This window comes from Camarhynchus parvulus, chromosome 5 (genome assembly GCF_901933205.1).
Source record: "Camarhynchus parvulus chromosome 5, STF_HiC, whole genome shotgun sequence".
NCBI lineage: Eukaryota > Metazoa > Chordata > Aves > Passeriformes > Thraupidae > Camarhynchus > Camarhynchus parvulus.
The window spans coordinates 13,577,407-13,590,006 of record NC_044575.1 but is presented as its reverse complement, the minus strand read 5'-3'; the positions used below and the strand labels follow the sequence as shown (position 1 = coordinate 13,590,006).

Sequence of the window (12,600 nt, the reverse complement as noted above, 5' to 3'; positions counted from 1 at the left end):
CTGAATTTGTGAGCTGTGTGCAGTATTTTGAGCGGGTATTTTGGGAGCAGAACCAATGTTTTAGCATGTGGGGCTTCTTTGTACTCATGACAGGAGCAGCAGGCAGTGCTAAAATGCAGGTTTCTCATGTACACCTGCTTTTGTTGTGGAGCTTGTGATTGCACAGAGGGCACCACTCCTTGCAGGGGGAGAAGGGGGTCCTGGGTGAGCCCTCAGCACTGAGGCAGCAGCCCAGGCAGAGCTGGGGGTGTGGTGGGCTCTCAAAGGTGCTCCAGAACTGCTCATCTCTCTCATTGTCTCCCAGCTCCTGTCAGACTTGGCCAGGAACCATGAGGCTCTGGGTCTGCATCGCGTTGCTCTCCGTTGTTCTGTGTGTGAGTGCTGACAGACCAAGGATAGTCGAAAAAATAGTCAGTGCTGGAAAATTTGCCCGGGATGCAGTAGGAGGTAAGCTGCTGTTACCAGGACCACTTCCCTCAGGACCCCCCTCCCAAAGCACAGGTTACCAGCAGTCAGTGGTGCAGCCCTCAGAGCTGGGAAATCCTCAGCTCCACGTTAGAGACCCCCTGGTTTCTGCTGCTGGACGAGGGCCTTGATCAGCCGCCACAGGTGCTTTCTGTGCAAAGGCTGATGTGGGGCAGTGCATCACTCTGTTACTGCTCCTTGGGCCTTTCAGCTCCTGACTGAGGTGGTGCCCAACTATTTCTGGTGTGACTCTTTCAAGTCAACATCGTTTCTGTTTCTCTGCCTTCTTCAGGGGCACGGGATATGTTCAGAGCATACAAGGACATGCGTGAGGCAAACTACAAAGGTGCTGACAAGTATTTCCATGCCCGTGGGAATTATGATGCTGCCCGGCGAGGACCTGGTGGTGCTTGGGCAGCAAAAGTGATCAGGTAATGGAGTGTGCTTGGCTTGTTAACAGTGAGTTATTAGGGGTCCAGGCATTCCACCTGCAGTGAGGTCCTTTTTGACTCATACTCAGCTTAGTGCCTAGAAGGACAGCAGAGGGGAGGGGAAGAAGTTCCCATCTGGACAGCTGGTCTCTATAGGAATGGTGCCACATGAGCATGAGCCTTTCTTCTTGTCGGCCTAGGAGGGCAGATTCCTCTCTCTGCATTTCTGATAAGGAACTTTCCTTCCTTGTTGGTTCATTTCCTGACATATCAGATATAGATTCCACCGGGGGCTCTCAGACAAAGGCCAAGCATGAGCTTGCATCTCACCTTGAGAAGCCTTATGGAAAACACGAGTGAGGGAACCAACACAAGGCTGAGTTAGATGTAGTGTGTTCAGGTGCCTTTTCTCCTTCCCCACAGCGACGCCCGGGAGGGCTGGCAGAGCCGCGTGAGCGGCAGAGGCGCCGAGGACACCCGGCTGGACCAGGAGGCGAACAGATGGGGCCGGAGGGGCGGGGACCCGAACCGCTACCGGCCCAAGGGGCTGCCCAGCAAGTACTAGCCCTGTACTCCGCTCCTGCCACACCTCGCTTTGTACAGCACAATAAAGGAATCCTCCTGAGAACTGTTCCCTTCACTGCGAGCATCCATCCTCCCGGGGCGCGGGACTGCGGGGGCGGCCGTGTCGGTGTCGGGGCATCACGGGGGCTGCCAAAGGGTCCCCCTTGGGACCCTCGGGTGCTCCGGGAGCGCGGGTGCCGCTCCCCGCCGAGGGAAGGCCTTGGGCGGGTGGGTCCCGGCACTATCCCGTCACGGTCCCGGTGCAATCCCAGCACGGGCCCATCACGGTCCCGGCACTATCCCGTCACGGTCCCGGTGCAATCCCAGCACGGGCCCGGCACGATCCCGGCGCAGGCCCGGGGGCGGGAGGCGGCAGTGGCCGCCGGTGGGCAGGGGGCGCTGTGGGGCCGCGGGCGCCGCTCAGGCCGCGCCGCCGCCTCGCTGTCCCGCACGGCTGTGGGGCCACCATGGACCGCAACCCGTCGCCGCCGTGCAGCGATGCGGAAGAGGAGGAGGGGGACGCGGTGGGCAACACGGTGTACAGCAAGCACTGGCTCTTCAGCGTCCTCACCCGCCTCATCGAGGTGCGCGGCCGCCGGAAGGGAGGGAGCGGGCGGCGGGCCCGGCGTCGGTCACCGCCGGGTGGGCGCGACGCGATCGCTTCCAGGGCCGGAGGGGACACCGGGGACCAGCCGGGGCAAACCCGGGGACACAGCTGGGATTCACAGGGCACAAATCCGGGGGCCGGGCGGGGACGCAGTGGGAAAACACCGGGAGGGGACCCGCGGCTCCCGGGTGGCACCGTGGGTTCAGCCGGGTCGTTCCCCCCCGCCCCGCTTGCCCCAGGTCATCGCCCCCGCGGAGCCGGACCCCGCCGCCAGCCCCGAGGGAGCCCGGACGGAGCTGGACGAGGAGATGGAGAATGACATCTGCAAGGTGTGGGACATGTCGATGGACGAGGTAGGAGCCTTGTGCGGCACCTCGGGGCGCGTCTGCCCCGAGTGTCCCGTCAGAATGGTGCTGGCAGCGGGAGAAAGCAGGGAATCTGCAGCCAGCTCGCTCGTTCTGGAGGTGCTGCCCACGCCCGGGTGTGAGGCAGGACAGCTGGGCTGGGGCGGCACCGAGCAGCCTCACCACGGAGCCTGCCCTGGGAAGAGGAGCAGGGGCAGGACAGCAGCTGGAATTAACTCGGGTGCACAGCCTGTGCCTTCAGCGCTTGGATTATAGGAATAGTACTGATGCCATCTCTAAACAGGCATATTTTCCTCTAGCAATTGCAATACATCCTGATGGTAAGCATGGCTTTCTCTGATAGATAAACAGCCTTTCAGAGTTTAGCTGCAGACTTGCAGTGACAGTGTAACAGTATATTTCTCAGCACTCTCAAATGCTGAAACAGATTCTTGAGTTATATATATAGAGAGAGTATTATTATTAGTTAAAGTATTATTATTTAATAATTAAGCATTAACTATTAGTTTAAGTATTATTATTTTATTCCCTACCTTGTTGCTCAGATTTTTTAAGTAAACATGGAACATGGGTCTTTTACTCCCAAACAGAAAACTAATCTTGTGTTTTAATGTGGTAAAATGAAGAAGAGATTTCTTCTTGTGTGTTCTGATCAAGTGCTAATGGCAGTCTCTTTACTTTCTCCCTTTTTTATATGTCGTGGTGATGTCATGCCTTAAAACATGATATTTACTGAATTTTGGTTGAGTGTCTGTTTCTGTTGAGATAGGGAGCAATTTGCATTTTCTTGCACATGTGACTTCTTGGCTTATTCTACAGCAAATCACTAGCATACTGAACCACCTGAGAGGCTTGCTGGCCTCCTCTCATTGGAAAACAAGGATTATTGGTATTAACTGTTGGCAAATAACAAATTCCTTGTAGTGACTTTGTCATCTCTTTGATCCAGTTCTTGTGCTGTGGGAACACGTTTGATTTTGCATTTGGAAATTGCAGAGGTCCATTTACTTCTCCATTCACTTTCTCCACAGGATGTTGCTTTATTCCTTCAGGAGTTCAATGCCCCCGATATATTCATGGGAGTTTTTGCCAAGTCCAAATGCCCTCGGCTAACTGTAAGTATGGGCTGCCAAAAAGCTGTCCTATGTTAATAGCAATAGTAGATAGCTCTGTAGATGCATTTACATTTTTTCCCTTCTCCCATTGCACGTGTAATGTAGAAGGAGAACCAGGAGAAAACATAAAATCAAATTGTAAAATGCTTTTTCACTCTGTTTTTAACAAGGTCTAATCAGTAAGAATTTTGGTGGTGCTGAAGCTGGTACATGTCTGCTCACACATTCTCATCTAGATACACTGATGAAGGACTGAGTTTATCAAACAGTTATAAAACCTTTTATAAAACCAGCAGCCTGGCCTTTTTTTCCCTTTTGACTTGTTTCATGATTACTGAACAGAGATGGCCATGAATTTGTTTAGCCAGACCTGTAGAAGTGTGGCTGGAGGTCAGGTGCCCACCAAAGCTGCTCTGTCATTCCCCTCCTCAGCTGGACAGGGGAGAGAAAATAGAACAAAAGGCTCATGGCTCAAGATAAGGGCAGGGAGAGGTCACTCACCAGTTGCTGTGATTTGTCATGGGCAAAACAGACTCCACTTGGGGAAAATAATTTATTACTGATCAAATCAGAACAAGATAATGAGAAATAAACAAAAAAAAAATATTACAGAAGGTAATCTTTGGAATTGTTAAGACACCAATACTTCAATTTTTTTAAATTTTCCACTTGTTTTGATGTCACTGACTTCCATCTTGCTACACAGTGCACTGCAAATCTTAAAATGGATTTTCAAAGGTATTCAGTGTTGATGTAAATCCTCTTTCTCAGAAGTTACCAGATGCTTTACTCCAGAAGATCAGTAGAGACAAATAGAGCTTTGAAAGTTTAGTACTTTGTCTTTGGAAAGTACAACCCCAATTTGCAAGTGAGTGCAAACTGGCTGTCACAGCTGCTATCATGAAACAGTGTTTGCTGGAGTGCCTGCTGTAATTTAGCAGAGGTTATGGCATGTTCATAAGTAAGAAGACAACCTTAGTGGAGAGAGTTGATTTCTGACTTTAAATTGCTGCAAACTAATGACTCACTTTGTTTTAGCAGCAGTCACCTGCAGGTGTTTCAGAGCTCTCATGGTCCACTTCACACAAGTGTACATCCTCTTAATGATTATCTTGGCATGAATATCCTAATGGGATGCACTGCTTCGGGGCTTGTTTTTTATTTTATTTTAGGTCTCTTTAATCAGAAAATGGGCTTTGCTGGAAGCTTGTATTAAGATCCCTTTCTTTTGTGAGCAAGTGAATATCATGAGGGTCACATTTTAGTGATATTTTTGTTTTAGGACTCCTTTTTGTTTTAATAACAGGATTGTCAAATCAGCTTCAAAACAGTATACAAAGAATATGCAAGCAGAGCTGATTTCAAGATACATTTGCTTTTATGGAGCACCTAAATATCTGCATAGTACCTGAGTGTATTTTAGGCTAGTCTGATAGAACAGCAAAATCTGTATGGAATCTGTGGAAAAATTTGTATGTTTGTCATGAAATCAGCAGGTCATACAAGCTTGGAAGTGAAACCAGAAAACATCTTTGAACCTCTCTTACTTTTGTCTTATGGCTCTGGAAGTGAAATTGTGGACTGGCAGTTGTCTCATTATACTGTGTTTTGACTTTCCAGGAAATCTGTGTGGGAATATTAGGGAATATGGCCTGTTTCCAGGACATCTGCATGTCCATTAGCAAAGATGAGAATCTTGGGTGAGTGTCTGTGTGCTTTGTACATGAACAGGTACTGCTTGTCTGGACTCACAATCAGGAAATTCATGTTGGAGAAGGATCTAAGCTTGCCTGCCCAGCCTCATCTTCATTCATAACTTTTGGCTGGCCATGTTTGTGTGGGAAGTGCTCAGGAAAGGAAGAAAGGACACAGACCACTATTTTGGGGGATTTTGAATCACTAGTCAATTTAGTTTTCAAGTTTGGTGATCTTGAGACACTGGAAGCTCATGCACAGTTAGGAAAAGCTGGCATTAATCTCAGAACATGGCTGCAGTTATGAAATTAATATTTTTATACCTTTTTTAGAAATAAAGATGGATTTTATTAACTTTGTCCCCCTGCATTTTCTCCTTAAAGCCAAGTGTTACTGCAACGTTTGTGTGATTCAGACTCCCCAACCCTTCTGGAAACAAGCAGGTAGGACATCTCAGGAATTAATGCATCATTAGTGTAGCTCTGCTATGCTCTGAGGCCTGGGGAGAAAAATGACAAGTGGGCTCACTATTTTATTATCCTCTCATCCTTTTTTTGTTTCTGCATTGTTGTGGAATCACTTTGCTGTGAGTTAGATTCCTGTTTCTGTTTCCACTGTCATTATTTTGGATTTACACTGGTACAGCTAAAAGGAGTGAACTGGCTTCTAATGTGTTAACTGGGGAATTCTTGCCTAGGTTGTTGTTAACTTGCCTCTCCCAGCCTGAGGTGGCCAATGTCTGGGTGGAGAGGATCCGAGAAAACCCCTCTGTGTACGACTGTGTTTGCTTCATCATGTCCAGCTCTACAAATGGTAAGGTGCCAAAACAAGCTGGGATTTAGTGGGTGTTAGCAGAAGATTTCAAATACAATTTCAAATACAAATATTTTCAGTTGGGTTAATTTCTTTAAAATAAAGGAAACCTGGTGAGCTTAAAGGACACCAAAGCAAACGTGCCCTGCCTTTGCAGGTTTATAAATATATATAAAACTAACCAGAAAAGCACTCATAGAGGAAGAAGAAAGCTCGGGGGGGGGGGGAATAAAAATATGTTTAAATTGTTAAATTGAAGAAATTGTTATTTTCCACAATAAAAGAAAAGAAACAGTCCTCATTCAGGGATATACATATGTCATTTTTGAACCTTGAAACAAGATCTCATTTAATGTATTTTTTTCAAGTCAGATATGGATTTTCTGTTTTTAAAGCTACTGTATCTGTGGAATGTGAACTGGAGGAACAGTTCAGTTACCCTGGCAGCTGAATATTGTGCAGGCTTTGGTTAAGCAGAGAGTGCTACAGAAATCTCTCTTAGCACTAATTTAGCAAAAACTACACCAACCACATAAATATAGAAATATTTTGAATAGCATTTATGTTTAACATCCAACTTAGCTGCAACAGCAGTTGTTATTTGTCAAGAATCCTAATAATACAGCTTTTTCAATTTTTTTGATACATTTTTTAATGCCAATTCTCAGAAATCCTGCTCCATCCAATTGAAATAATAGACCTGTGTAAGTAAAATGCAGATTGGCAGGTGGATGATTAGCATAAAACTGCATATCTAGGAACAAATCTTGAAAAGATTTACTTCAGAAGCAGAAGTTAGGACTTTTCAGGAGCATAGCATCTCTTTGCAGAATAAAGTTACTGCTTCACCTGTTGCATGACAAGGTAGAAGGTGTCATTGGGCTTTCTAACAATCCCTATGTAGCAAACTCTTTATGTGGTCTATGCCACATAAGGAATTAAACACAGCAACCAGTAGTAGGTCACAGAGGAAGTGAATTTATTTCAGTCCTGAATTTACTCCGAATACTTGTTTGTATATACTAGCATTTTGTGAGCTAAGTTCTGCTCTTCATTTTTAGTCTTGTTGAAATAACAGTAACAGTCTCTCTTGTGCAGTTGAATTGCTGGTGAAAGTAGGTGAAGTGGTGGACAAGCTCTTTGATCTGGATGAAGAGCTGATGTTAAACTGGATCAAGAGTGGCACTTGTCGCTCTGTGGGACCATCTGTAGATGATTCTCCTGAAGAACTTCCAGACTTTAAGATTGTGCCTTGTATACTTGAAGCAGCCAAGCAAGTCAGGTATGGGAGATTTCTTTTTGGTTTCATGGCTGGGGAGATTCCTTATAACCTTGTAAGGCCTGTGCCCAAACATCTTGCTTTTAGTGGCACAGTTTGACAAATCACTGGGGTATGTTTTCCTGGACTTACAGTTTGATATGAGTCAACTTGTTTGTTTGCAAAGGGAATGGCAGTGGCTGCTGATGGGCTTCTCTGCACTTTAATTTGTCTTTTTGGTGTTTGTTCTGTGTAGATCAGATAACCCAGAAGGATTGGATGTTTATATGCATATCCTGCAGCTCCTGACCACGGTGGATGAGGGAATCCAGGCTATTGGTAAGAACCTGGAATTGCTGGGTGTGAGGGGGCCATAACTTCTGGATTACCACATATTTATTGGGGAGAACAGGAATTCAGTACCTGGAATAAATTTGTTGGGTTGGTGGGTTCTCTTTCTTTCTTTCTCAAGTGCAGGCTCCTGATGGAGGAAAAGAGACTTGGAGTTTGCTTTATGAGCTCGTTTGCCAGGAGCTTTGCCAGCCAGATGATCCACCCATCATTGTGCAGGAGCAGAAGACTGTGCTGGCCTCTATTTTGTCCGTGCTGTCTGCTATGTTTGCTTCACAGACAGAGCAGGAGTACACCAGGATGAGGAAAAGCAAGTCATGCTTTTTTCTGTTCTTTTAAGTTAATATTCACAGTTGGCTTTATGTGGGTGTGGAAGGTGGTTCACTTCAGTGACACTGCATATAGTAAAACTCTTCCCTGGTTACTCAGAATCATAGCCAACCCAAAGTTCAGTTACCAGGTGGGCTGTAAATTCTGAGGAGTTACCAGAATCTACAGATTCTGCTCAGTCTCACTCCAAACTAGAGAAAATTTCAGAATTTATTTTTGCTAAAATATAGTAATACATTATTACATTGATATTTTACACATAATATGTACAACATATATTTTTATGTAGTATTTTTTTAATAGGGGGAGATTCTGCACTTACTTAAATCCCTCTATCATTTCTTACTTTTCAATCTGTGGACAAGTCTTTAGAATTAAATGCCTGTCTTGAGAATGTGAGTCAGGGTCACCTGCAGCAGAAAGATGCTGTGCAGTTTGGTTTGTCACAGAGGATTATCTGGATGCAAATTTACATACTGCCCTCCCTGGGTACTACTAAAGACAGTTTCCTTCTCATGTTCCTTACACTGGCATATAGTTTTTATAGATACAGGTCAGCTTGCAGGAAAAATAATTTGGGTTTTCTACTACGTTTCCACTGGCTTCTTTAAAACTGTCTTTGAGTAACAAAACACAGCACTGTCAGAATATACATCCCTATAGCTTTTGTGTAAACATCTGAGGGTGTGTTTCAAAATTCTAATGCCTCGAAAGGATGGACAAGAATTTTCAGTGTTAAAGTTCACTGTTCTTGTTACTTTGTGTTAAGATATGCCACTGATTGGGAGCTTGATTCGTATTTTACAATACATGGAGGGCTGTGGGAAGAGAGCTGTTGAGAACTCCAAGGAATCCGAGCAGGAGGAGACTGGAAAGACTGATGTAAATGAGGAAGATTTCCATTTAAAAATTTTGAAGGACATTTGCTGTGAATTGCTTTCCAATATGCTTCAAGAACTAACCAAGGTAAGAATAAACAAAATTATAGTAGGGATTTCTATAGGGTAGGTAAGAAAAAAGTATTTAATATTAATGTGGACATTTTTCTGTGCAAGTGCAGTTGCTTACTGGGAATTCATTAGAGAATCAACCAGAAGTAGCAACATTTGTGGGAGATGGGAGGGACACAGGTTTTCTGAGGTGTGTGCCAAGATTCTGTATGATAAATTCTGTAGATATATGTTGCCCTTTCTTTTGAATGAAAGTCAGTTTATTTAAGAAAAGGAAATACTGTCAATATATAATCTCACCTTCTCAGCTGGACCCTTTTAATTGTAGAAGCATTCAAGTTAAGAGACATGTGATGTGTGAGCTTCACACTTGTTGGCATCAGCTGTGTCTGGCTTTCTCTGAGAACTGTAAATTCTGGTTGATTTACCCATTTATAAGAACAAAGCACATTCTGTAGATGCTGTGCACAGTTTTGAGTTTGTTCTTTCAACAACTGTTCACGACATGCTGGTTGTATTTCTGATTTTCCAGGAGAATACCTTGGAAGGACTGCACCAGGGACACCTGAATGAACAGACATGTTCCTGTGCTTTCCAGAACCTCTTACCTCTGTATTCTGCTTCGGTGAGTATGTGGCAAGGTCTGTGACACAGCTGAAAAAGTGCTCCTTGGGTGGCAGGCCCTTTCCAAATCTGATACACAAACAGGACAGAATTGCTCCGGCACAGGTAAAACACCATCCAGTGCCCCTCTGTCTGTTCTGCCTCACTTCAGCCAGAGCATTGATGAGATCTTCAGCTGATGCCAGGGCCAAACTGTGCTGATGTGAATGGACGTCTGAAAATTTATCCTGGCTGAAAAGTTGTCCTGTATATTTTTATAAAGGAATTATTCTAAGTATTTTTCATAGGGAGCTTTTCTCTGGGTGATAGAAGTTTCTGTGTTTCTTTTAAACAAGAAAATAAGGGTTTGAGGAAAGTGGTACAATTTCAAAACTTAAACCAACTGGAATTGTGAGGTTTAGGAGGGGGGTAGCTACTGTGAGGTATTTTCCATCATTCATTGTAGTGGCTGCTGCTGGCTGCTCTTATTGGGAAGGTACAGAAGTAGAAAGAGCCCCTGTGCCACTATAAGAATTCTGTGTTCCATGCAAGTTGGTTTTGGTTTTTATTTTTTCTCCTTGTGTGTGTGTTTGATTTCCAGGTGGAGAGTTTCCTTGAAGTCCTGCGTGAGGCTGATCAGACCCTTGCTGACAATCTAGAAAAACGTTTCCCAAGCCTGAAGGTTCACACCTAAGAGTGAACATGAAATATTTTACTTCTTTGTAATGAAGATTTTTGACTGTTTCATTACAGCATTTCAGAAATCAAGTTTTCAGTAAATGCAGGAGAATGAGTCAACCTCTTTACCAGCAGGTGGCTTTTAAGAAATGTTCTGGATAGCCCTGATTAACCTAGGGTTAACCTGGTCTGCAAGGGGAAAGAAATGACTGTGAATCACTTCTGCATCTTCCATCCTGTTTGCTCTGGTAATGAGAGACTGTTGATTTCTAATTGCTCTCCTGCAGAGTAGTTTTCTTTGAATAACTCTCAATTCTGTGCTTTTCAACTGAGGTTGAAACAGCAAAATGAATGAAATGCACTGAGTAGTTCTTTAACATGGTGCTGGTTACTTTCAAGTTGCTGTTGGCAAAAGGAGGTTTGCTCAATAGAAATCCCTCTCAAGCATCTGATAAAAACAGTTAAATTATTTGGGAATTTTTTTAGATCATATCAATACCTTGTGCAGGTACTGTAACAGAAAAGTTTCATTCTGCTCCTTTCAAATCTTCACGCTTCTACTGCAGCTCTGAGCTGTGGTGTCTCAGTCCTGTGCAGTTAAAGGATTTGAGAATATTGTTACCAATGGTCTGTGCTACAGCTTCCACCCATTGCAGGTAACTACCCACAGTTCAGAGTTGCAGGGCAGCTTTGGATTCAATCCCTGGTATACTTGCAGACCTGTGGGGTTTTTTCAGCAGTGCTTCGGTGTAGGAGTGTAACGTATCAGTTCTTTCCTTCTTGATTTGTTATATGAATTATCTCAGAATGGCATGAGAAATGCCATGTTTTCCATGGGGGAGGTTAGGGTGTTAGGTCACTTGCAGGAAATTCAGTGTACAATCTCCTAAAACTCCCACTTTAATTATATGGTGTTTTAACTGCATTACATTTTTAGATCCTGTGTCTGCAGGCAATGGACCTGACATGTCCTGAGTCTGAAGAGACAGCACAGCAGCACATCAACCTCACTGTTTCTGTAAATGAGAGTGGAAAGCAATTGGCCTTTGTTATTAGGTTTGAGATGTAAAAGCAGATGGGAACCAGAATAAGTGAATGTCACATACACACATTCCCTGGCTCTCCAGGTTTTGCAGACTTTAGTGTTGTGCTGGGCCATGTTGTGTTACCAGAGTTACCTGGACTTGTAGTAAAATACAGTATGTGTATATATATATATAACCTTTCCATCCCAACCTCCAGTTTTCAAAACCAGTGCAATTCAATCATCCCCCTGCCAGAATCATCCCCCCGCCAGCAGCATCTTTGTTGTCAACAGGGAGTTTGGAATTGCAAATACCTGACTTGTGTTGCCAAAAAGAATTGCCATGGTTTATATCAATTTTTGTATGCTATGTTTGTTGGAGAAAACTGGTGACTGTGAATCAGATGACACCATTTTTCATACTACTTTGACAGTTTTTTGGGATATTTTCTTAAACCTACAGATTTGTAATAAAGCTTCTTTTTTAAAAAAGAACCAAACCTGTATGCTTTCCTTCATTCTAGTGTCAATTAAATTTGTTTTCTGAGCCACTGGAAGTGTCTGTTACTCTTAAGTGTGTCAGTTGTAAGAGGGAAATCCAACCTCATCGTAATGTCTGTGTGCTGTAAAAAGTTTTCTTTCATTGAATATTTATTCTAACTCTTGCTTTTTTTGCATAGTCATTTTTATGGTCTGGAATTAATGTGTGTCTCATCCCATAAACATTTTTTGAGCTTAGTTTGTCCCCAGCTGTATCATAAGTGTCTTCCACCATAGTGAAGAATTATTTTTGGTGTGCATCTCTTGAAATTTGTGGTAGTTGAAATTCTGCAGTAGCCATGTGATTTAATGTAGGAAAAAAGCTGAGACAAGATCTGTTGTTTTATTTTGTTCCTTCTGCTTTTCAATACACCAATATCCAGTGTTGGCTGATGAACTGTTAAGTGATACTGATATCTGATGACAGAAAAAATTACTGATGTCATGTGGGAACCCAGGTGGGTCCCATCCTCCTGCTCACCTGCAACAGAAGGAGCTGCAGGCATGGTCAGCCAGCCTTGCTTCAGCAGAATGGTAACTCGGGTATGCTGGGAATTTTTATTTTTTTATTTTTATTTTATCCTTGATGCCCAGGGTGGATTGGAGACTGGGATTCCCCCTTCGCCCACCCCTGTGCCGTGGGTGCGTCGCTGCCTTGGGGAGTGAGGCTGGTGCCAGGAGGGTGGATGCAAGGGAACTGTGCTGTGTTTGTGGGCCTCAGAGAGGGAAGAAATTACTTGTGGGGGTAGGTGGAGGATGTGTTTGGAACTGGTGCACGTGTGTTTCATCATCCTGCCAGCAGGGACCTCCC

At 44.3% G+C, this 12,600-nt stretch overlaps 2 protein-coding genes across 2 annotated transcripts; both read left to right on the top strand.

Moving 5' to 3' along the window:
* The first annotated feature begins 329 nt into the window (after positions 1 to 329).
* Positions 330 to 1,461, top strand: SAA2 (serum amyloid A2). The gene is made up of 3 exons (XM_030950112.1): positions 330 to 447; positions 758 to 896; positions 1,320 to 1,461. Exons 1-3 carry the CDS (start codon positions 330 to 332, stop codon positions 1,459 to 1,461), a joined length of 399 nt encoding a protein of 132 aa, XP_030805972.1.
* Positions 1,462 to 1,867: 406 nt separating this feature from the next.
* Positions 1,868 to 11,732, top strand: SAAL1 (serum amyloid A like 1). The gene is made up of 12 exons (XM_030950361.1): positions 1,868 to 2,044; positions 2,307 to 2,420; positions 3,464 to 3,547; positions 5,168 to 5,247; positions 5,626 to 5,685; positions 5,940 to 6,055; positions 7,154 to 7,337; positions 7,570 to 7,652; positions 7,786 to 7,974; positions 8,764 to 8,960; positions 9,477 to 9,569; positions 10,149 to 11,732. The coding sequence occupies exons 1-12, from the start codon at positions 1,928 to 1,930 to the stop codon at positions 10,239 to 10,241; spliced, it is 1,410 nt and encodes a 469-aa protein (XP_030806221.1). The 5' UTR covers positions 1,868 to 1,927; the 3' UTR covers positions 10,242 to 11,732.
* The last annotated feature ends 868 nt before the right edge of the window (positions 11,733 to 12,600 follow it).